Source organism: Perca fluviatilis, chromosome 12, assembly GCF_010015445.1.
Source record: "Perca fluviatilis chromosome 12, GENO_Pfluv_1.0, whole genome shotgun sequence".
Lineage (NCBI taxonomy): Eukaryota > Metazoa > Chordata > Actinopteri > Perciformes > Percidae > Perca > Perca fluviatilis.
In genome coordinates, this window is record NC_053123.1 from 175,215 (window position 1) to 200,215 (window position 25,001).

The 25,001-nt window shown below is 40.6% G+C and overlaps 1 protein-coding gene across 3 annotated transcripts in view; it reads right to left on the bottom strand.

The window, feature by feature from the left end:
• LOC120570411 (glycerol kinase-like) overlaps positions 1–22,961 on the bottom strand; it is a 28,985-nt gene extending 6,024 nt beyond the window's left edge. For 2 of the 3 annotated variants that reach the window (XM_039818741.1, XM_039818739.1), the window contains exons 1-14: positions 20,362–20,487; positions 20,115–20,188; positions 18,248–18,354; positions 18,018–18,095; positions 16,050–16,129; positions 15,612–15,749; positions 15,066–15,175; positions 6,585–6,651; positions 2,502–2,537; positions 2,335–2,402; positions 1,463–1,505; positions 1,263–1,343; positions 1,028–1,106; positions 538–634 (exon numbers count right to left, since the gene is read on the bottom strand). In XM_039818741.1, the coding sequence (XP_039674675.1) occupies positions 538–634; positions 1,028–1,106; positions 1,263–1,343; positions 1,463–1,505; positions 2,335–2,402; positions 2,502–2,537; positions 6,585–6,651; positions 15,066–15,175; positions 15,612–15,749; positions 16,050–16,129; positions 18,018–18,095; positions 18,248–18,354; positions 20,115–20,188; positions 20,362–20,439 (1,136 nt within the window). In that variant the 5' untranslated portion in view covers positions 20,440–20,487. Of the gene's footprint in view, positions 1–537; positions 635–1,027; positions 1,107–1,262; positions 1,344–1,462; positions 1,506–2,334; positions 2,403–2,501; positions 2,538–6,584; positions 6,652–15,065; positions 15,176–15,611; positions 15,750–16,049; positions 16,130–18,017; positions 18,096–18,247; positions 18,355–20,114; positions 20,189–20,361; positions 20,488–22,766 lie in introns of those variants that run through there. The other variant, XM_039818740.1, reaches the window with a different exon arrangement.
• Positions 22,962–25,001: the final 2,040 nt, after the last annotated feature.

A 25,001-nucleotide genomic window follows, 5' to 3' on the forward strand; every position in this document is an offset into this window, starting at 1 on the left:
GGACCAGTGTGTAGGATTGAGTGAGGTTGCAGATTGTAACAAACCAAATACCCCACCCCTCACCCCTCCTTTTCCAAGCGTGTTGAGAAAAGAAATAGGACATGCCCTCTCTAGAGCCAGTGTTAGGTTTGTCCATTCTGGGCTACTGTAGAAACATGGTGGGCTCCTTGGAAGAGGACCCACTCCCTATGTAGATATGAAGGGCTCATTCTAAGCTAAAGCAAACTCAACGATTCTTAGTTTCAGGTGATTATTATACACAATGATAATTATGAATAATATATTCAATTTCTGCCAATAGGCATCCACCTAAATCCTACACACTGCTCCTTTAAGGCAGTTTGTTGGATTACAATTAGGTCAGCTAATGGTGTATTTTCATGTTTTCATGTTGCTGACAATCCATGGGTAAGAAACCACAAGAAAACTAACTCTAGAACAATGTCACATGTTTACTAGATTTCAAATTTTCTCCTCATTTTTAGGGTCAAATCACAGTTGATAGTTCAGTCGTGTTTGAACAGCTGATTGTCTCACCCTCTCGCACTGGGCTCCCAGTAGGGGGCATAGAGCCCGGAGAAAGCGGGCACAAAGTAGCAGCCGTAAGATGTGCCTGCTGCAGCTGCGAGCTTCTCTGAAATGACACAGGAGGAAGAATTGTCTGTCAAACTCAAATGTGTCGCTTTCTACATAATATAACCAAAAAGCAATTAAGCTGCTACATACAGATTTTGGTTATGAATGAGTCATGAATGTCACACCAAGTTATGTAAGATGTAGTCTGGATCAACAGAAGTACATTTCCAGGATAAAGCCTGACATTGTCCGTTCTCTGTATGTCGCCGTTCTCAAAATCCCATCGCTGCGTCCATAGCGACTGTGATTGGTTTAAAGAAATGCAAACAACCCAGAGTGTTTTTTTCTCCTATCCCAGAATGTATCTGTGGTGTAGTCAGACCTGACTCCACAGAGCTGTGGAGATAGAGCTGGCAATATGAGACTAGGTAAGATGCAACAGTGTTAGTACCGATTTCTGAGGAAGACTGCACGATGCCCATGTTGTCCTTCAGCCACCGCACCACCGCCCCTGCGATGGCTACAGAACCCTGGGACGAAGAAAGGAAAACAATGGACCCAAATCACATTAGAGCAGCAGGCAGGTGGAAATAACAAACCAGGGTACACCACGGAGGACATTGTTGCGATGTGGAGACTGATTTAGAAACCAAAATGAGACGGACTAATGAAAAGCTTTCACGCACCTCGAGTGCATAGCAGGCAGGCTTGTCTTTTCCCAGTTTGTAAGCAACCGTGGTCAGCAGGCCGTGGTCTGACATCACAGGCTGAACACAATCACAAGAAAGAACATCATACAGAGTGGGAAGTAACAACAGCACAGAAGGAATGGAAGTCATTTAAAATGTTAGTAGCACATCATATTTTCTTGGGCAAAATATCTTACCTTGGTCCCTGTATTTCTGAGCAGGAAGCAACCGGTCCCGTACCTTTACATAGCAAGGATGGAAAAAAGGAAAGGCAGATTAGAGAACTGCGATTGAATAATGGATGACTTTCTTCAAGACTCATAGGAAAAATAACATCACTCACTTACTGTATAAGTTAACCCTATGTCTGAATGATGGAGATACTCAAAATTCTCCATGGTTATTTATGCCTTGGAAGTTGATTAACAGGTTATGAAGGACATAAGTAAGTAAAATATTTACTGTAACTCATACTCAATACCAATTTTCTACAATGCTCAAAACGTTTAGCTTTCTTTTTTCTGCAAAACTCGCAGCCTTACTATCTATTTGTACATTGGGAATTTAATCGTGTTTCTCACTAGATTTGGAAACTTTAAGTTTCACTTTTAGTGCCATTTTTTAGCATCAAATTTGGTGACTCTTTGGGCAGACAGCTCCTCTCCGTTGAACAGATCTACTTTTCTCTTAGTAAATGTGCCCTCATTTGCTGTAGCTCCCTGGACTTTTCCCTATGAGTGGAGGAATGTTGCAGCTTGTTCAGTCGACCAATCAGCAGCCAGACATTAACATCAATGAGCTGTGAATGTGCACACCTAACCCTGTGTGACGTAATCTAGCTTACTCTTGAATCACGCTTTAGCTACTTTCCATTGAAAACAGTTGTCAACACTGATCATGTTTTACATGCATCAGACTGCCTTCAAGGTTATGTAATGTTGGTACCTCAGATGGCATCTTGCTTCAACCCTAAAAGGAAGGATTGATGAAAACCATAACCAGCACGACTTAAAGTGCAAACCAGCAGGCTAGCAAAGCGGTCATATGAAGGAAATGGGCGATGTCTTACGTGTTTTTGGCCTGGCCTTCCTGAAAGCACATCTGACCAACCAGTGCAGCCGACTGGTCACCAAGACACTGAGAGAAACAAGGCCGCCAGTTATGGCCATGTATGCATTTACACACATGCTCACAAACAACCAAAATTAAGCTTACATAATATGCAAAAGTGCTTACCCCAGAGATTGGAACTCCTGCAAGAGAGCTGGATTTCTAGTTAGAAGACAGAAACACACGTGTTTAGAGTTTGGATGGATAACTGCAGGATAATGCTGACTGTTGTGTTTTTGTCTTACAAGACACACAGTTAATACTATTGAAAACATTTGGATCAAGCCAGAAGGTGCAACAGGACATTGTAGGGAATCCAACATGTGAGATAGGCAAATACCGGTTTGTAGCCAAGAATGCAATAATCCCATGTAACAAAAAAAACATTCAAGTAATAAGGGCAGTTTCACACATGTGACTCGTTTGCTTTGTTCCGATTCAGGGTCTTTAAAGAAACAATTGTTGCATTTGTCCCTTGGTTCGTTTGCGTTCACACAGTAACGATTTCAATGGCAGTCCAAAGCAGTCTTAAAGTTGTAAACAAATGCGACACAAGACCAAACTGTTCTCTCATTGGTCAGAACCATTGGACAGCGATTGCTGTGGTCACATACAGTACAGGCCACAAGTTTGGACACACCTTCTCATTCAATGAGTTTCCTTTTTATTTTCATGACTATTTACATTGTAGATTCTCACTGAATGCATCAAATTTATGAATGAACAACACATATGGAATTATGTACTTAACAAAAAAGTGTGAAATAACTGAAAACATGTCTTATATTTTAGATTCCTCAAAGTAGCCACCCTTTGCTTTTTTATTAATAAGGGACAAAATTCCACTAATTAACCCTGACAAAGCACACCTGTGAAGGTAAAACCATTTCAGGTGACTACCTCATGAAGCTCATTGAGAGAACACCAAGGGTTTGCAGAGTTATCAAAAAAAGCAAAGGGTGGCTACTTTGAGGAACTTTCCAAAGATGATAATCCTTGTGAGCCGATGGTGTAATTACACATAGTAATGCAATCAAGTTCCTGTTAGGTAATAAAAATGCTCTGCCCTGACTGCGATGACTCTTTTCCTGTTGATGCAGTATGCATTACATAATGAGGACTTATTACAATAAGCTGGAAATATGCACTGATAATATACTGAATCATTAAATTCTGGTTGGGATTACTACAGCCACAATATTCATTTATTTTTTTAGCAGTGAACATTTCATGATTCCATGTTAAAGAAATAAAGTCCTATTATGTAGATCCCCATTACATAAAAAAAGGCAATTCTGTTAATATTTCCTATTATACTTAAGGGTGTTTTCACACCTGGCTCGTTTGGAGCAGATGTTCAGAAACTGGGAGCATTTACCCCCCCAGTTCGTTCAGACATACAGTACAGGCCAAAAGTTTGGACACACCTTCTCATTCAATATGTTTCTTTATTTTCATGACTATTTACATTGTAGATTCTCACTGAAGGCATCACAACTATGAATGAACACATATGTTTTCAGTTATTTCACCCTTTTTTGTTAAGTACATAATTCCATGTCTTATATTTTAGATTCTTCAAAGTAGCCACCCTTTGCTTTTTTTGATAACTCTGCAAACCCTTGGTTTTCTCTCAATGAGCTTTCACTTCACAGGTGTGCTTTGTCAGGGTTAATTTGTGGATTTTTGTCCCTTATTAATAAAAAAAGCAAAGGGTGGCTACTTTGAGGAATCTAAAATATAAGACATGTTTTCAGTTATTTCACACTTTTTTGTTAAGTACATAATTCCATATGTGTTCATTCATAGTTTTGATGCCTTCAGTGAGAATCTACAATGTAAATAGTCATGAAAATAAAGAAACATATTGAATGAGAAGGTGTGTCCAAACTTTTGGCCTGTACTGTATGTCTGAACGAACTGGGGGGGTAAATGCTCCCAGTTTCTGAACATCTGCTCCAAACGAGCCAGGTGTGAAAACACCCTTAAGTATAATAGGAAATATTAACAGAATTGCCTTTTTTATGTAATGGTGATCTACATAATAGGACTTTATTTCTTTAACATGGAATCATGAAATGTTCACTGCTAAAAAAATAAATGAATATTGTGGCCGTAGTAATCCCAACCAGAATTTAATGATTCAGTATATTATCAGTGCATATTTCCAGCTTATTGTAATAAGTCCTCATTATGTAATGCATACTGCATCAACAGGAAAAGAGTCATCGCAGTCAGGGCAGAGCATTTTTATTACCTAACAGGAACTTGATTGCATTACTATGTGTAATTACACCATCGGTGCACAAGGATTATCATCTTTGGAAAGTTATCACACTAACAATTGTAACACCTTTGCCAGTTAAACAGCTCTGCAGAAAGTTTGTTTACATGTTTATCTTTTGTTGACGGAATTTGACCATTTCAGTCCAAGAATGATTAGGGACTTTTCCACTAAAATGTGCTGTTGCAAACATCAGGATAATACAGTGAAGCAAGAGTAGTAACCGCCAAAGAGTAAGACTCTCTTCTAGCATTATTATAAATATCAGTAGAGGATGTGGGTAGAGGCTTTCCAACAGTAAATATTAAAGAACAACTATATTCTGAGCAGAGGTGTATAGTCCAGGTGCCAGAAAGTAGAAATCCTGTCCAGCAGCTGTCCCAACCATCACTAAACCAGCTCCTCTACCAGGTAGATGAGCTCGTTAGTGAAAACACCTGTTCTAGATGTAGCGGCAGATCCAAAAACATGGCAGGATTTTTACTTTCTGGCACCTGGTCTATACACCTCTGATTCTGAGGTAAAAGAACAAGACAAGGTTGAAAGCTAGTATAGTCATTGTGCTTAATTGTGGCCAAATTGTTAAAGGGATACCCAACTGTATGCCATATCAATGACAATGTCATGTTAGTCCTGTTTATAAAAAGTAAACAAACTTTTTTGGGGGTAAATTCTTTCGGGACCTTATGAATCAGAATCAAATTGATTCAGGAAATCATTGGCGATACCCAGCCCTAGCAACGGCCAATGGGGAAGCTCCAACTCAACCGACATCATCACTTACTCTAACCAATGATGTGTAACTTCATCATTCAGGGACAGACTTTCATGTTTACAGCGCTGGCCTCGCAGCCCAAAATTGGACGCATAAAAACGGGGAAAACAAACAAAGCTGCCACGTTGCTGACCTCTGGACTGCAGGGTAAGGTGCATGTTACATAAATCAGCTTTCATGTAAGGCTGTGCTGTGGTCAGGAGATAAGATACGAGCAGTGGACACACACGGACACAGACACACACAGACACACACACACACACACCTCTGTAAATGACCATCATTACCCTTTTAAATCAGTAGGTTTTCTTTCTAATTCATCTGGGCTCCTCTACCTGTCCTGCAATCACACCATCTGCCAGTGTGTTAAGGCAACATGATGGGATCTTATCAGGCCATTTATCAGGGTGAGGCCACAATAAGGAATTTTTATTTTATTAAATTTATTTTATTGTACTCCTTTTAACTCTGAAATTTGTCATAGTGATCAATAACTCACTCAACAAAAACATACTCTTTGTTGTATGTAAAATAATAGTAAACTGCAAATATTTCCGAACTCATGTGATAAAACATACAACGGGCAAAAAAACTTTACACAAGCAAGCCCTATGCACGAGTTATGTATGAATTTTGCTGCTGCTTAAAATACAGTATTACCCTTTTCTTTTTTTTCTTTTTTTTTAAAGCAGACCTTTGCTACCATGGCTATTTGTACACATTGACATCTCTGGTATCAACTCATCAATACCAATTCTTTAAATCATACTTCATTCTTTTAAATATTCTTAATGCAATTTTGAAATACAAAATAAAGCTTTCTCCAGCAGAAATTAAAAAGTGAATTCCAAAGGACAATAATAATTTAGCTGGAAGTCCTTTACTATTTCACTATCAACACATTATCTGATGAATTACACACTGTATCTTATCAGGTTTTTATGGTTTTATGGTCACTACAGTGATTCAAATATTTTTCTGAAAGCATTCATCAGAATATTTTATGGTTATAGTTAGCCTTAATTTACACAGATTTTCAACTCTGGAGTTCTCAAACAAGGTCAGGTCTTATCAGGTCCATCTCGAAACACAAACAGTATTATGAAACAGAACAGACCTAGTGCGTTTGAAAACCTTTAACTGAGCTTACCATCCAGCCGTATATTTCAGAGGAGCTTCGGACTCTGGGGAGGATTTCCATCGGGACGTCAAAGTACCTAGAAGCAGCACAATCAGTCACGACGATGCAGGTTTATAATAGTCCAAACACAAAGATTATTGTGTTCGAATTTTAGCGGATGTGCAGTACATGCTGACTCTGTTTTAGGGGAATATGAGGCAAGGTTATTATAGTATTTTATTTTAGTTTTAAATAGTTTTCAGTATGTTTGCTAGTTTCAGTTTTTTCACAAAAGGTTTAGTTTTTATATATTTAGTTTTAGTTTTTTGTTATGGCCAGGTATAATGTTTTAGAAATATCCAGCTACATATGCTTACAAAACACAGAGATGGAGAACTGGGTAGGAATGGCCATCTTAAAAGTTTAATCTTTGTGCTACTTTAGTGTCCGATGTGAAGCAATTACGGCACAGTGCCATCTCCTGTTCGGTGTCAGTGGTTCAACGCAGAGATGTTCACAAGTCTTTGAGCTTGAGTCCAAGTCAAGTCTCAATTTTCAATTCAATTCAATTTTATTTATAGTATCAAATCATAACAAAAGTTATCTCGAGACACTTTACAGATAGAGTAGGTCTAGACCACACTGTAATTTCCAAAACCCCAACAATTACAGTAATTCCATCAAGAGCAAGCATTAGCAGTGGCTATCGCGAGTCTTTGAGGGGCAAGTTCAAGTCAAGTCTCAAGTCTTTTGCCACAAGTCCAAGTCAAGTCTCAAGCCTCTGGCCATCTGATCTGTCCCTAACACTGTATTTAAATCTTATAAATTCAAAGCATGTCCTGTAGCTACCATCCATACGGTACAGTATCAAAATCAGTTGAAGATAACTTTATGGGGTCTACTTAACACATCCCTCTAGCCCTTGGACCTGGTGAAATAGTAACCTAAGTGTCACATCATATGGATACAACTATAAAGATACAATTTGCATGTTCCCAGCATTAGCACAACACTTTGCAATGGTTAGCTTGTTACCTGTGACGATATATGCTAAAAGTAACGTCTCTTTCACTCAAAAAAATGTCTAATGTCGAAGTGGAAATCAAGAGAAAAGTGGCAGTGCCACACCAGTTACAGAACAACATACATCTCAGTGTCAGTCCAAATTACGCACAATAAGCAGTTTTAACTCACTGATGTAATGCAATTTATTTATTTTTTAAGTGTTAGTACGCTCAGTGAAACTGAGTCCAGCGCGATGGAGATCCGACTCAGAGGAGGAGAGGTTAGTGAGGCCAGCGTCTCCACGGCAGCTGACAGTGCGCACGGATCCGCTGCGCCACGCATGGATGAAATAATGAAATAGTAAATAGGACTACAGTAACAGAAATATGTGCAGAATTAAGACAATCAAGACGGCCCAGTGTTTGGTGGACAGGCTACACCTTGTTCATTTTGTCATGTAACTGTTCACAGGCTGGATCTAGTTAATGGCGTAAGGTTACACACATAGTGATGAGGCTCCACAAGGGTGCAGGATATACATTGCTTAAGTCAGTCAGGACTACTAAAAAGGACAGTGGGGAAAGTTTTATCTTTAGAGACCTTTTGTCTAAGGGCTCCGATCATAGAGTAATAAGTATATGTTTGAATTTTTAAAGAATACCGGACTCATTGACAGAATATAGTTTTTTGTTGTAGCTTGCAGGCTACAGTATTCTCAAAGATGTAAGTCATAGTGATGATCATGCACAATTTATCTGGAGGGTGGCGATAGTGCGCTAAGTTAGTCCGCATCCGCCGTTAAACAATCAACCAAAGAAGAAGAAGAAGAAGAAGAAGAACTACGGTATATGCTGTTGACCTGTCAGGAGACGAATAAACGAGGAGAAGCCTCTCGAGTTGTACGAACGTGTCACAGAGCATTCATTCCGCAAGTAGAAACTTGTACATGGTGTCAGAAGTGGGATCACCGTAACTCATGGCAAAGTTCAATCCCCCCGAACAGATGGACTTTACGCGGCCGGAGCAGTGGCAACGATTTCAACGGTATCGGATGGCTACTAAGCTAAACGGGGAGAGCGGCGACGTGCAGGTTAGCACGGTGTTATATGCGTTGGGCAAAGAGGCCGAGCAAGTCTTCAACACTTTTGTTTTGGAGGAGAAAGAAGGGGATGACGTCTACGAGACGGTGTTAGCGAAGCTCAATAGTTACTTTGTGCCGAAAGTTAACGTTATACACGAGAGGGCTCGTTTCCACCTGAGAGCACAGAAGCAAGGTGAATCAGCAGAGGAATATATCCGCACGCTCAGGGCCGGTTCTAGCCCTTTGGTTGCCCTAGGCAAGATTGAGTTTTGCGCCCCCCCCACCTCCTAGTCTTGCATTGCCAGATCTCCACAGTGCTGTGTCAGCGATAGAGTAGCAATGTATGTTCATTTTAGTTTCTAGTTTCCATGTAAGTTAGATGGCACCAACATTTGGTCTAATCATAACTGGTCTGGCAACCCAGAGGCCAGTGTTTAGTTTCCAGATTTGTGTGCATGGTGACTTATGATGGGGGGGGGGGTCTGGGGGTCCACCCCCTGAAATTTTTTAGCATTAAATACTTCATTTCCTGCATTCTGGTGAATTTTTATGCACTTATTTTTGTTTACCTTTTTCTGAAACAATTTATACTGGAAATATCTTTATCTAAAGGGAAACATAGATTACAATCCAAATATAAAAACATAATGGAATATATTGCAGTAAGGCACTCAGACATTCTGTATTGCTTTCAACTATTTATTCTCCTGTAGATCGACTTTTCTAATTATATCTGCGTAACAACCCATGTAGCCTAGGCATCATTTACTCTTCCCACTTTTACTTTTGTTGAGGAAGTAACCTCCTTAAATGTGCATATTAAAATGATTCACCTGAATGATACATGAATTCATTTTAATGAATTAATAAACCCCTGGACTGTAATATTTCAGATGTGTTTGAGCAAGATTGTTCAAAACTTTTTGTTTGTTTTCTCTGTACCTTTACTTGCCAACCTGTGTACTATGGTGTCTCTCTGATCATCTGTTAATTTATCTGGCCATAGTCCTGGATCCTCTGGCAAAAACTGGTCTACACTACTTTCCAGTTCCTCAGCTCTCATTTCCACACTGTGCTCAGAGCTCCCTGCTGTCTTCACTCCCATCCTCCTCAATCAGATGTTCTCTATCATCTTTCTCTAGGAAGGATACATCTGATATTAACCTCTTATCCTAATTGTAACCTAATATAATAAAACACACTAAGATGTTGGTGTTACTTAACACCTGTCAGTCAAAATGGCTAAATGGTTTGCTTTAATTTTGATATAAGCTCACCTTGTCTCAAATCCAAAGAGGATGATGAGGGGTATGTTGTTACTCCACTCCCTGCTGTGACAGTTTCTGAAACTGAGGGCCAAGTGTTTCACAGTGTTAACATCTGCTTCTACTAAATCTGACATAACTAGAATGTTGACATGATATGTATCTACCGATGAGCTACCAAGCTACCTATGACACTGATTAGCATATTATTGCTAATTATAGACATTATATAATCAGCCTATTCATTTGAAATTAAACATGTTTTAAATAGGCTATTACAATGGTGTATTGGATGCAAACAGCGTTGTTAGTGTAGTTTATTTATTTTACCTCAGATTTCATGTATAACCAAATTATCATTTGAAAGTGTATGTTCTGCTCTTAATATGGGTTGTCTCAGTCTGTTTTTAGCACTAACAGTCACGGAGATATTCAAGCAGTTTAGCACCATGGATTTCGTTTTCTAGTTTGTGCTCACCTTTCTTTGAAAAGAAGTCAGTTACCAATTGTTTCCCCTCATTCCGTTTTCTCTCCTTCTCCTGTCTTTCCTTTCCTTTTGGAAGCATGATTTGGCTTTCTTTGAGAAAGACATTTCTACAGCAGAAGTTTGCGCTCCACCAGATGCTCAACTGAACTAACATAAACAAAATGCGTGCAGATGGACTAAACCATTTGGCGCATTAGTAAGGGGTGATTGAGACCTTAGCTAGTCTTTTTTGTATACAAAATGTAGTCAGTCAATCAACCAAGTTATTCAGCCAATACACTAACTTTACATTTGATCTGATATGTATTATGAAATTTTATTATGAAATAAAAATATCCAGGTAAAATAAAATATATTCCAGACTTTTCAAGGGCCCTCTCTCCCCATAGGCCCTGGTAATCATGATTGGGTTTACCCCCAGTCCGACGGCCCTAGTGTCTGTGCGCTGGTCGTCTCTATTTTTACAGTCGCCTTGGTCGCCTATGGCAATCGCCAGCCCTGCCAGTTTGGCTCAGTGAAGGTTGAAAACATAAAAAGGGACAAGCTGGTTATCGGGATTTTGGATAAAGAAGTGTCTGAAAAGCTGCAGCTGACGGCACACCTGACACTTGAGAAAGCAGTGGAGATGGTGAGACAGTCCGAGCAGATAAAGGGCCAAGTTAGCCAGCAGGCTAGAGCTACCTCGGCTGAAGCTAACTACCTCAGCGAAGTGGCGCGGAATCATACGCACCTTCCAAGCAATATGGAGGGAGAGAGAAAAAGGGCGGCAATTTCCACGGAGGAGGACTCCGCGACAGAGGTAGAAAACCACCAAAACCTACGACAAAATGCTACAGATGTGGTAAGGACAACAAACACACTCAGTGTCCAGCTAAAAATGCACAATGCAGGAACTGTCAGAAAATCGGACATTTTGCTGTTGTGTGTCACTCTGCTAGAGTAAATGAACTGACTATAGTGGAACAGAATGCCAGCCAGTCCAATGGATACTGTCTAAGTGTCTGTCTACACCTACATCTCAGATGACAACACTACACCATGGACAGTGAAACTGAAACCACCGCTCTCCTTCAAGGTTGACACTGGTGCAGATACCACTGTGATATCAAAAGAAACATATCACACCTGCCCCAGCTAGAAAAGAAAGACTTTGACAGCCCTGGAGGTAAACTGAACGGTTTGTTAAGGTGACAAATTGTCCCAAAGTACAAAGGCCAGTTCTACAAGTACAAGGTCCATGTGATTGAAACAGCCAACGGCAGCAACCTGTTGGGTGGAAATGTGGCAGTGGCAATGGGACTCGTAAAAAGAGTGGATGAAGTCCAGGACAGCCAGAGCCGACGGAGTGGTGTGCTCCTATGGTTCCGGTCCCAAAAAAAGACTGAGGATGTGAGAATCTGCGTTGACCTCAAACGGCTCAACAAAGAAGTAAAAAGGGAAAGGTTTGTCCTACCTACAGTGGACGACATACTGCCTTCTTGTGTGTTCTCCCTGCTCGACTCTGAAAGCGGCTTTTGGCAGATCCTGCTGGAGCGTGATACAGCTAAATTGACCACATTCATCACACTCATGGGGAGATACTTCTTCAAGCGGCTCCCTTTTGGAATCTCCAGCGCACCAGAGATCTTCCAGAGAGAAATGTCAGTACTGTTTAGAGGCCAGGAAGGAGTTGACGTTTACATGGATGACAGCATGAGGAAATAGACGTAATACTCTATAACAGCAGGCGGCGCTAATCTGTAATGTTGCCCAAGAAATGAAAACCGGCAGCTGATTGGCCGAACGCGTCACATGGGTTTGTTTTCTCCAGAAATTCAGAGCCAGACTGTCATGGCGGCCGTTCAGAATACGATCTCATATTTTCACTGAAACGTGTTTCTGAAAACATTTTAAGCGAGAAATAGGCCATGCAGTTGCTGAATCCGTCTTCATTTCAGCTCAACAAAAGGTCAGTTTAAAAGATTTTCATCAGATTTTGAGAGACTGTAGTCACCTCATTCCGCTCGTCATTTCCGGGTGAGTCCCGACTTCCTAAATGTCGCAAGAGGGGGCACATGAGCGTGTGGTGGCCTGGGCTGGAGAGTGAGATCCAGGACCTGGTGACAACATGCCCAGAATGTATGGAGGTCAGACCAACACAGAGGAAGGAGCCTCTGATAACGACACCACTACCACAAAGGCCCTGGCAAAAGATTGGAGCGCATATCTGTGAGTATGCCAAGCAGACCTATCTGGTCGTTATTGATTATTTCTCTCGCTATCTCGAAATAGCCCATCTGCCTGACATGACGAGTGAGACCACCTGTGCACGGCTTAAAAACATATTCGCCAGGTGGGGGTGTCCAGACGTGCTACACACAGACAACGGAGGACAGTTTTCAAGTAGTACCCTCAGTCCAACGGGGAGGCTGACAGGGCAGTTCAAACGGCGAAAAGGATTCTCTTGCAGGCTGACTCATTCCTGGCTCTCATGAGCTACAGAGCTACTCCGCTGCATGCCACGGGTTGCAGTCCTGCTCAGCTCATGATGAGCTGACAGATCAAGACAACAGTGCCCACAGTCAACACGGTACTGTCTCCAAGATGGCCGGACCTCTCAAAAGTGCGTAAAGCTGATGCCAAGGCCAAAGAAAGCTACAGGCGTGCCTACAACAAACACCACGGCATCAGACCACTTCCACCTCTCAATCCAGGGGACAGTGTGGCAGTCACACTTGACAGTGAGTCAGGTTGGACGACAACAGGGACAGTCCACCTGCCACACCCAACTCCGAGGTCCTACCTGATCCAAACAGATCACGGGACACTGCGGAAGAACAGGCGACACTTTCGCTCAACTTTCCTACCTACACAGGAGCCAGACACAATGGAAGACATGCAGGTGGCTGAACATTCCCCACCTTCCCGGTCTTCGCCTCCATCTTCACCTGTAGAACAGACTGTGCTACTGGTGCCTGTGGTACAGCTCCCTGCTCAGGCTCGTGTTTCTTCACGGGGGAGAATTGTCCGTCCACCCGAGAGACCGAAAGACGCGATTAACACATAGCTTGCATATTGGGGCAGAATAATCTCCAGCAGCTATGGAGGTGCATGGGCAGTCTACCTCATGACCTCAGGTTACCCTGAGATATTAAGTATTAAAAAAGAAAAAAAACTGTTAATAAGCCTACAAAAAAAAAAAAAAAAGGAGAGATGTCCTGTAACTGTTCACAGGCTGGATCTAGTTAATGGTGTAAGGTTACATACATAGTGATGAGGCTCCACAAGGGGGCAGGCTATACAGTGCTTAAGTCAGTCAGGAAATGGGGCTATTATGTAACGCCATATACTACGGTATATACTGTTGACATGTCAGGAGACGAATAAAAGGAGAAGCCTCTCGAGTTGTACGAACGTGTCACGGAGCATTCATTCCACAAGTAGAAACTTGTACACACTTAATAGCCTACAAATCATCCACGAGATCAATTACGCATCACATGAGTTTTCCCACCCGGCACAGCGCTTGTTCTTGGGGAGATGGATCCGTGCGTCCCGCCTCCTGTGCGCCATGGATTTCTTAGCCTCAGCAACTACTAACTATAAAGATACTATTTGCCTGTTCCCAGCATTAGCACAACACTTTGCGATGGTTAGCTTGTTACCTGTGACGATATATGCTAAATGTAACTTCTATTTTCACATTAGTGTGTGAGTGACTGACTATCTGGGTGCGTTTTGAGATGCCTGATGAAGTCCGACGTTGTTGATCCGGCCTCATTTATCTTGGTGCCACACACCTTGCGTGTAGCTGTTCACTTACTGCCACTGTTTACAAAGTTATTGAAAGCAAAACTAATGACAAAAGGCACAACTCCGGGAGGACTTGGCGTCGCCATAGTCAAATTTTATATGAGAGTGCGCGCACATAGGCGGATGCGTTACATTGCACATTATGGCAAAGGGCAGGGGACATACAGCTCGTCATACATTTCCCCGTATATGCGCCAATAAAAGAAAATAGAAATACATGAATAAATTTTGATTTAAAAAGCAATAATTGCATGAAAACAGGTTGTTGACGAGTCTCGAAGCTCGAGTCAGAGTCAAGTCTGAAGTCTTTTGGGTCGAGTCCGAGTCAAGTCTGAAGTCAGCTGTTTGTGCGACTTAAGTGCGACCATCTCTGGTTCAACTTCACGAGAGTTGACAGAAATTCATGCTGTCTCTTTTTCGGTAGTTAAAAACAAACTCAAATGATTTCGGTTCATTTTATTATTTTTTATTAGGCTTTAGTTTTAACCTGGCAATATAGTTTCAGTTTAGTTTGTTTTTTCTTTAAAATGTTTGAACTTTTACTCCATTTCAGTTTACTAAAAACATTTTTTTATTGACGTGGGCATAGCATCACCGTCAATATAAAGTCTTTAAAGTTAGCCTGTGGGGTTTTCTTACACAGAAACAGTTTCCCATGACCATATGACATTGACCATATACGTAAGAGCGTGTGAATGTTAAGACCCCTTGTAAAGGATATTGTTTTGGAGTGGAAGTAATTGCTGTAAAAGGAGATCTAAAGAATATTCAAAATAAAAAATAAGTTACAAAAAAAGCAACAAAACAAAAACAAAAAAACTGTTGTTTACATGCTCATCAAATGGTCCACTGTGTGTGTATGCGCACGTGTTTTTTTTTACCTACAGAGTTCAGGATCCCAGTCCATGCTGTGAATGTTGAAGAGCATGGTGCGACTAGCATTTGAGACGTCTGTACAGTGGACCCCTCCGTTCTTTCCCCCCGTCAGACACTGAGGAAAAACAACACTGGACTAAGGACTGGACTAATCCACGCTACTACATTTTCAATTTCAAACAGTGTTTTGAAAGAAAAACATTCTAAGTGTTTAGGCTCCGTTTTAGAAATGATCTCCTGTAGTAGATCTCCTGTAGTCCAGACTACAGGCAACCCCAGAGCTCTCAAACCAAAACGGGGACAGCAGTGTTCTAAATGTCTCCGTTTTAGAGAATGGGACTCGGTGAAGTAGTGTGGATGTGAGGCGTAAAGATATTCGTTTTTAAACAAAAACAGAAGTGTAAATGTAGCCTACGTGTGCATTAAAAAGGTTGCAAATAAAAAAGGGGTGTAGATTTAGTGAACATGGAAACTTATTTGCTTGAAATGTGTTCTCTATGTCATGATTTTAAACAGCTGGTGCACAGCTGCAGGCTTTGAGCAGCTCTTACCCAGATGATCCAGGAGTCCACCGTGCCAAACATGGCGCGCTCATCCTGCACTGCTTGTCGCACTTCGTCCACATTGTCAATCAGCCATCTGAGCTTCACTGCACTGAAGTAGGTGCTGATGGGAAGGCCCGTCTTGTGCTGGAGAGAGAACAGTAAAAATACAGATTTCTGTTTGGTATAAAAGAAGCATAAATATGCTCAAATATTAGAAAATCAAAAAGCAAATAACCCACATTGTTGAGTTGACTAGTAAGTGATCACCGTATGAATATACAAGACCTTTAGTAATTTGGACTCAAAGGATTCCATTCAGCCATACATATACGTTTTCTATACATGCTTACCCTGATCACATTATATTGACTGCAAACAATGAAGCCTGAATCTAAAATCTGAAAGCTAAAAACAAATGAAGGATTTCTTGTCCATCTCCCTCACCTTGAGGTGGTTCTTGTTTTGGCCCGGAGCTTTGTTAATGAGACTCTCCACTGTCGACTGTGTGCGCAGGTCCAGCCAAACTACAGACAAAGCAGAGGAGAACGGCTTACGCATGGGAACATAAAATATCTAGATTAGACAAAAATTTCTGTATGACTTTAGGCCAATCACAAAAAAAGGAATACTGACATTTAGGGCTTTCTACAGCCCCATTTCAGCATGGCCTCCACAGCTACTTCCACTGCGTGCGTGTGTGTGATGTTTTTTATTTTTGTGTTTTTTAACGGTTGATTGTTGGAGCAGACGATGCAAGAACATTTTCTGTGTGAACAGACCAAAGTTTTATCTTATGACCCCATAAAACAATGACTGAAACTATAACAGCGTCTGTCTCCACATAAACACCTGTTGAGTCGTTGATGGTTATTTATTTGTGCTTCAGAACATAACCCAGTGGTTATGTTCAGAAAATAACTTTTAACCCCAAAGGTTCCTGAACCTTCAGAAAGTACTACCCCCTGATCAGGGACTTTTCTGGGGAGAATTAAAGCCCCAAGAACTTAATTTAGGGCGTTTTCACACATGAAAGTCCGAACCAAGGTCCATACCAAGGTTCATGTTTTTGTTACATTGTCTACATTTGATCCGGTAAGTTTTGGTTTCACACTGCAGTTTTGCAAGCGCACTAAAGATCTCTACGTGACAAACCTACGTCCTGCCGTCATCACATACGTGAGCTGCGTCTCCAGATACTTAATCGATTGGTTTGTTGACGGCTTCCCCGTCCTCTCGTATCCTCTCTCTGGGTCCGAGTTTAGGCTATTCAACTGACCGCTGCTCTCCCCTACTGCCGCGGCTCTTTTTGTTTTGTGATGTAGAGAAGCAAGACACGGGAACTTTCTTTCTGGAGCATTTATTCAGAGACAAACTGAAACCTACACTGTACATTTCCTACCACTTAACAAATAAACTGCTGATGTATTCTCTGCTCTGATAGCCGACAGCTGTCTGCTCTGAGCGCATTTACCGTCTCTCTCTCTCTCTCTCTCTCTCTCTCTCTCTCTCACTAAGCACCGAGCTATTCCTTAAAGGAGCTTCCCCGGTCTTGTAGCCTGCCAGAGCTTCCTGTATTTGGTCCGAAAGTCCGAACCATCCAAAAAATGCTTTCACACTATCAACGAACCGGACCATGGTTAAGTTTGGTCCGGACCGAGACCACCTCTTTTTGTCGGACCAAAATTTGGTCTTTTGATCCGGACCGTGGTCCGGGGGAGGTTTCACACCGTTAATTTTGGTTCGGATCAAACTAAAAAGTCCGAAAGTCCGGACCAAACGAGGTATATGTGAAAACGCCCTTAGAGTTTCTCAGAAGGTTCCTAGTTCCAGGAGAAAGTTCCTGTGGTCCAAACATGTTTAACAGCAACCAAGAGGCATTCTGAACAGCTTGCAGATAAAGTAGCCTGTCAAGCTGAACTAAAGGCCCTAGTAGGGGGAAGAATGAAAGCTTCTCTCTGCTGGTATCAGAACACATGCCTAGAGTGGGTGGGGACTGCATGTGCTCAGCTCCTACACTGAATCACTGCCACATGAGATGGTGGGTGGCGGGGCAGGGACAGACATGACGTAGGACACCACGATCTGATGTAACAGTAGTCATGTGCTGGGCTGTTTCCCAGATGACATAATCTCATTGTTTTCTCAATTAGAACAAGTTGTTGCAAAGGGAATCTTTTTAATGACACTGGTTGAATTGTGTCTAAATTTGATCGGTTTGTCTACAAATACAGTTTAATTGAAGTTTAAACCTTTCTATTTGTACACAACTTGCCCTTTTGATATACGTTAACCATGTGAAGTACTTTGTTATAGAGTGTGTCTAAAGGACCTTAATTTGAAATCATTAGAGAATTTATGTGTAAAAATATTTTCGCATTGATACTTGTTCATTCAGATGTAAAATGCACTCACCAATGGCGTTGTAGAGTGGCTCTCCGGTCTCTTTGTCCCAAACGAGGGTCGTCTCTCTCTGATTGGTCACCCCCACCGCTAAGAAAACAGCAACAACGTAAATGCCAATATAACTCCCTCTTCCACCCATTCCTCTCTGTGAGGTGTGGTCAACAGTCTGCTTTCGTTCTCTCATCCAGCTACGGGTGTAGGTGAGGTTAACCTCCTCGCTATCAACAACAGTGTCCCACCTTTTATGTTGGAGATGTTGATGCTGAGCTGGCAGAGTTTCTCACAGGTCCTCTCCATGCACTCATACACAGACTGCATTATCTCTTTGGGATCCTCCTCCACCCAACTGATCAAACACAAATACAGGCATGTAAATGTGTGCACAAACACATGTACAGTATGTTTTGTGTCCAGAGAGATACAAAGAACAAAGATAAACAAAATCATCACCATACAGTGTAGCTGTGTGTGGTGTTGCTACCTATAAAAAGGCTGTATGCTGTGTTAGTGGGTTTGGGGTTACAGGTTGAACGCTCTAGCCGTTCGCAGGGTTCATGTGTGCGGTAAACATTTCCATGGAAACTGCGAGTTCCACTAATCAGTGCAGTATTTCTCTATAAGATTGTGAATAAAACACGTTTTTCTTAAAACAAGGTTGATTTCAAACGGACTTCTAGCTTATACAGGAGCAGAAACCTTCGTTTCACAACCTCAGAGCTCCAGGTCAGTCTACCTCGGATGGTTTAGACATTATGAATGATAATCAAAATCCTTACAGAGAAAATCAATGGGATTTTTACTTTTGGAAACACACTGTTGAGCTCTATACACCATGTAGAGGAAACTGTTGATGGTCTTTCTGAGAATTACTTAAGTAAACAGCTGCTCCTCTGGCTGATATAACCTTACAACATAACCCAAACTGATCACTGGTAGCTTCAGGATATGTGCATTGAGACAAGGATATACTGAATTACACTTAGCTATAGTTTCTGTTACAAAACATAGAGCAAAGATTTCAATTTATTAAATTGTAAGGTTCCTAATTTATAAGTGTCTATTATTTACGCAGCCTACAATGTTTTCTGTCCCGGACAGGTTTGCTTTGTACAGGGTGTTCATTAGAGCTGCAAAGATTCATCGATTAGTTGTCAACCATTTAATTAATCGGCAACTACTTTCAGAATCGATTAATCCGTTTGAGTCTCTATTTATAAAAAAAAAAAAAAAGGTCAAGATTTCTCTGATCACAGCTTTTTAAATGTGAATGTTTTCTGGTTTCTTTACTCCTGTGACAGTAAACTGAATATCTTTGAGTTGTCATCATGGGCTTCTGAAAACATTGAAATTGACATTTTTCACCCTTTTCTGACATACCACTCACCAAACAACTAATTGATTAATTGAGAAAATAATCTACAGATTAACTGACTATGAAAATATTTGTTAGTTGCAGCCCTAGTGTTCATCACCCAGATTTGAAATGGAGTAAACAATAACATCTGAATATGTATCAACCAAGGCATCTTTTGTGCATCCAATAAAATAAGAGCTGGACCTTAGACTCAATTTTGTACACATCAAATGAAGTAAGAGATTAGTCTGAAATGCTGTTAAATTGTAGCCTCAGTAACCCAGTAAGCATTCAAAAAGGGAAAAAGTAGGCACAGTTGTTACAATCTGCAACTCATTCATTTCTTTGTACATTAAATTAGTTACTTTTCTGCCATTCTCAAAGACGTTCTGTAGAAAGGATGTTCAACAAATAGCTAAAATACTGACTCTATCCACAGTATTTACTATTTGTACAACCAGTTGTACAATGAGAATATGGTTATGTTGGTTTGAAGAGTTTCTTGGCAGCCCAGCATTGTGACAGAGCAGCAAAGATTAATCGATTGTCAATTGACAGAATATTAACTTGCAAAATATTTTGATAATCAAATAATCGTTTTGTCATTCAAGCAGAAATGTCATGCATTTTCTATTTCTAGTTTCTTAAAAGTAAGGATGAGATGCTTTTACTTGTCATACGTAATAGTAAACTGGATGTCTTTAGGGGCTGAACTGTGTGACACAAAAAATATTGAAATTCAAAGAACTCACCCCTCCTTAGGGAAACTCTGGTTGACCTCTACTTGGTGGTGACTCATCAGTTCAGCTGTTTTTGCGTTGAACACCTGTGGAGAAACTGAATTCATTAGAGACCAAGAATGGAAATAAAACAAAAAGGCTGTTCCGGTGTGCTTGTAAAAAAAACTGTAAGACAATAAAAAAAAAAAAAAAACAGTTAGTTGCAGTCCTATTTCTAACCACACTGCAACCTTGACAGACACAAATACAAGTAGGCTACCAGATGAACCCTTTGACACTCAAATGAAAGAGGTAACATTCTGTAGAAGTCAGCCAGCTGGACAGCAAACAGGAACATCCTCACCCCATCTGAACAGGACAGACCTTATGACTGGGCCAGTTAAAGTAGGATCCCTGATGTCAAAAATTGCACAAGTATTCAAAGTCTACAAATCTGTCAACATCGTGTCCACTGAATACTTATGCAAACAATTTCAATTAACACTATGTTCCCCATGATTTTGGTTGTCTTCTTGGCCCCAAAATGTTGACCCAGAATACAAGTCATGCATCATCTTAGCCAGAATGTTATCATCAATTCAAAGTTTCCATGAGATCGTAGTCAGGCTTTGATGCTCAGCCCAAGTGGCATTTAGTTTGTGGTGTTAGCCAAGAAATAATTACATTTTGTAAAATTCTAAATAAAGTGCTTTCACTTTCAAGAGACCTCATTCTGAACAGTTTCCCCAACAAACCGTTTGTCTGTATTAGCAGAGAAGGCAGATTTGATTGCAGATTAGAAGGCAGATTGCAAACTAGTTAAATCAACTTGAATCATCCAGTAATAAAGGCCAAAGATCATTTACATGACACATGTTATACACTACATAGACTATTGTGTATAAACAGGTCAGGGAAGGTGAATAAATAGTCTTATCTACTGCAGAAAAAAGCTTTGCCAAGGGCTTAATCATTATAATCTATGACTAGAGATGTGTTATGACTTATTGTCATTTGGGTTCTGCAATGAATCTCACAAACAACCGGCCAGGTTTAAAGTTTAACTTCTGGTCTTAATTACCTTTTCTGTGCCTAACCTAGTCTCAACAGATCAGTAATCAGCCAGGGTTCAAGGCCCTTTGGAAAGAACTGGTTACTAATTAAGAAAAAACATCCAGAGCAGTGTTATGGCACCTGTTTGTAATCTTCTGTAACTTTTGAACACATAAATGTAGAGATGTTCTGATAATATTCTTTCCTTCCCCATACCCATTTCGATACCTGAACTTGCGTATCGGCTGATACCGAGTACCGTTCCGATACCAGTGAATTTAAAATATTTATTTTTTAACAGTTGTACACTACTAACCCTGTAAGGGCGTGATATGATTGCTATCATTGTTTGAATGGCCTGCTCAGGTTAAACCATTTTGAAAAACATGAACAAAAATGTATTTTACTATCTAGTTTGAAACTCATAACAGTCATAACGGAAAAAGAACATATATTATACTTAAAAGTAGAATTTTTTCATGGCTAAATTATGTGGCATTGGATCCTGCATTGACTTGCATACCTGCCGATACTGATACTAGCATTTTAGGCAGTATCAGAGGCTTTTCTGATACTGGTATTGAAATCGGAACTCTATATATGCATTTGTGTATTGCTAAACAGATTATAGTTGCATTACTCACAAAACACTCAAAAAAAAAACTCAGGGTCTGAGATAATAATAGATTGAATTGTTCTCTAGTGTTAGTCCTCGAATAAAGACCTGTCAATCAATTAAGTAAAAGCAGCTTTTAATCTAGTGGTCTGAATTCAGGATCAGACACACAATGAAGACTCCCTGTGGTCTCAGTTAGTTAAATTAAAAAAATGCTGTCAGATTTCATAGAAATCAAAAACCTCTATTCTTTGAAAATCTAACCACAATGCTGAACTTCTATCTCGGCAGAGCTCCAAACTGAGTCAGAATCTTCCAGCTGACCTACTTCAGGAAGCCCAATTGTATCCACAAAGGATCCCTAAACCAGACTCATTTTGCTCAATGGTGACAACAAAGCAACAATTGGGAGAAATCTGGTGGGGGCACAAGGACAACTTTTAAAGTAATGTATCAGCAGTATTCACGCAGGCACAGAGAATGAATGGGATGATATTTAAAAGGTTAGTCCCTTAGCTGGTTAACATGAACTAAACAAAACTGGTGTAGTGAGTCAGTTCGCTTTGAATGGGTTCATGAACGCGGTCCTTGAGGGAGTAACGGGGTCCCGAAGAAAAAGATTATAATTAATTTTCAATATAATTCCATCTATTAGTAACACATCAGCAAATGTGTTGTATTTGTAGTTTAAGGAATAAACACAAACGCTGCTAGCTAATACATAACTACAATAATGTTACCACATATCGAGGGGGTTAGCGTAGGCTACCCCTCGCCGTGTGCAGCCCGGTGCAGCCTGAAGAAAAATAAAATAGCTTTATTCTTATGTTATCATATGTCCACTTGCTACAAGTTTGTTTTCAGTCGAAGTCTTCGTTATTAGTTATTATGTATGTATAGCTATGTCCAGTAAATGCCGAAGGAAAGTTAAACACAGACATTACATTAATAGAGACCACTTGGTCTGTGTGAAAACATTTAATTAGGCTAATGTTACGACTCTACACGTCACTCACCAGAAACCTCGTCGAGCTCGTGCCCTGGTCTATAGCAGCAACCAGCGGATCCATCATCAAACACTGAAAACAAGACGTTTAACACTACCGGCTGGTTGATATGAGCTTTACTGGGATGCACAGCACGAGTGTGGTTTTCTCGAGGTTGTGGTTTGACACCAGCCAGCCCATTGACATATATAAAAGAGCCAGGCCACAACACTGTTCCATGGGTGTACACCGGCACCGGTCGCTGCTGACGCACTGATTGGCTGTCTGTCTAAAGGCGTCGCCACGCTCTGTCCAATCAGGTTTGGGGGCACGTTCTCCGAGGTCGCAGGGAACCACCCAACCAGAGTGATAGAGAAAGACATATCTCTATCTTATATCTCTATGGCTCTGCACCCAACCACCCCATCCTACCAACCTCCCGACCCCAACAACACAGACGATGTTCTTCTTTTAGGTTTTACCAGCCGTTGGCATCCACGATGTTGCATTACTGCCTCCCTCAGGTTTTAATCTCCCAATTTCCCAGACGTCTTTTAAGTCCAGTCGTTCTTAAAAAACTACATACGAATGTCCTTTCTTGTCCACCACTGTCTTTATGGCTACTCAGTGGAGTAGTGTAATGCATTGTAGTAGGTATACTGTACTGTATATATATTGGCCTATATATATGGGCCAGAATCTGCTTTGGGGGAGGGGGGCATATCATCTGGCTGTCCTCCCCCATGGTTATTTTGAGCATCAAAGACTTCATTTCCTGCATTCAAATAACTTTTATTCACCAATTTACGGTGGAAATACCTTTATTTAGCCTATGCGAAGAAAAACACAGATGACAATTCAAAATAGGCTATATCAAAAATATAATGGAAAGTATGTTGTAACGTGTCATTGGGCATTTTTAAGAGGGTATATGGAAATACTAGAGCTTTCTTAGTGGGTATACTGCATATAAGCTACCTTTGTATCACATAGACTACACCACTAACATTGTGCTCTACTCTCTCCTAAGCCTACTAAATTAAATGTTCTCAATGTTTCATCTTCAGTCTTCAAGCTGTCTTCAGTATACACTTTATAATATATATATATGGGGAACTTTAATATAATGTGTTGGTGCTTCTGTCCATATGTTACACTGGTAATGTGGTGTGTAATGTATTGCTATTCACTCACATCAATAACAAGGCATTGATTAAATGAAATCAGGGATTTATTTGAAGTTGTTTGATTGGTCGATTTTCGAGCCACTTCATAGCTTCATGATGTTTCTAGACGTTCTTGAATGGAATATCTATCCTGCCTTGGTAAGACTTTGAGAAGACAAATGGTTTTGTTTTATGTTTTTGAAAAGAAAAAGTTTGATGCATGAGTCCCAAAAGATAATATTAGGCCTATTATAATGCTCAAGATTTGAAATTGTTGAGAATTCTTTGTTCATTATTTATTTCATGTTTACTTTTTGGGAGTTTGGACTCACTGATGAGAGTGATGTGCTGGTAACCTCTCCTCTCAATTAGTTAACGAGATGCTTTAAAGGAACACAGAGGAAGCCTATTTGTCACTGTAGGAACATGTCTGATGAAAATGACCTTTTAACAGAAGTTAAGACGGCATCTCACAACATCCTGCATGAAATGGAAACACAGAGCGGGTTCAACTTCTAGTTCAGGTGCAGCTTTTGGACGAGACAATGTGATAAGAGAATAAAAAGAGAATAAGTTAGGGAAGTGAGTGGTAAAGACTCACTGATGAGAGTGATGTGCTGGTAACCTCTCCTCTTAACTAGTTAAGGAGGGATGCTTTAACACAGAGGAAGGCTATTTGGACAATTTAAATTTTTTTATTTCTCTTTTTGGTGGCCCATTCATCACCTTCGGAATATATCTGATGAAATATCCTCAACTCAAGGTTTACTATATGACCTTATAACGGAAATTAAGACAGCATCTCATGGCATTCTGCAGGAAATGGAACTACGAAGCGGGTAAAGCTTCTAGTTCAGGTGTAGCTTTTGGATGGGACTATTTCCGAGAGTTTGAAAAGAAAATGAGTTAGGGAAGTGAGTGGTAAAGACTCACTGATGAGAGTGATGTGCTGGTAACCTCTCCTCTCAACTAGTTTACAAGATGCTTTAAAGGAACACAGAGGAAGAGGAATGTTCATTGTTTTACTTTATTTGGGCACAATAGGCATACTGTGGGCTCACTGTGGAACCACAGGGCAGATGAAGCTTCTAGTTCAGGT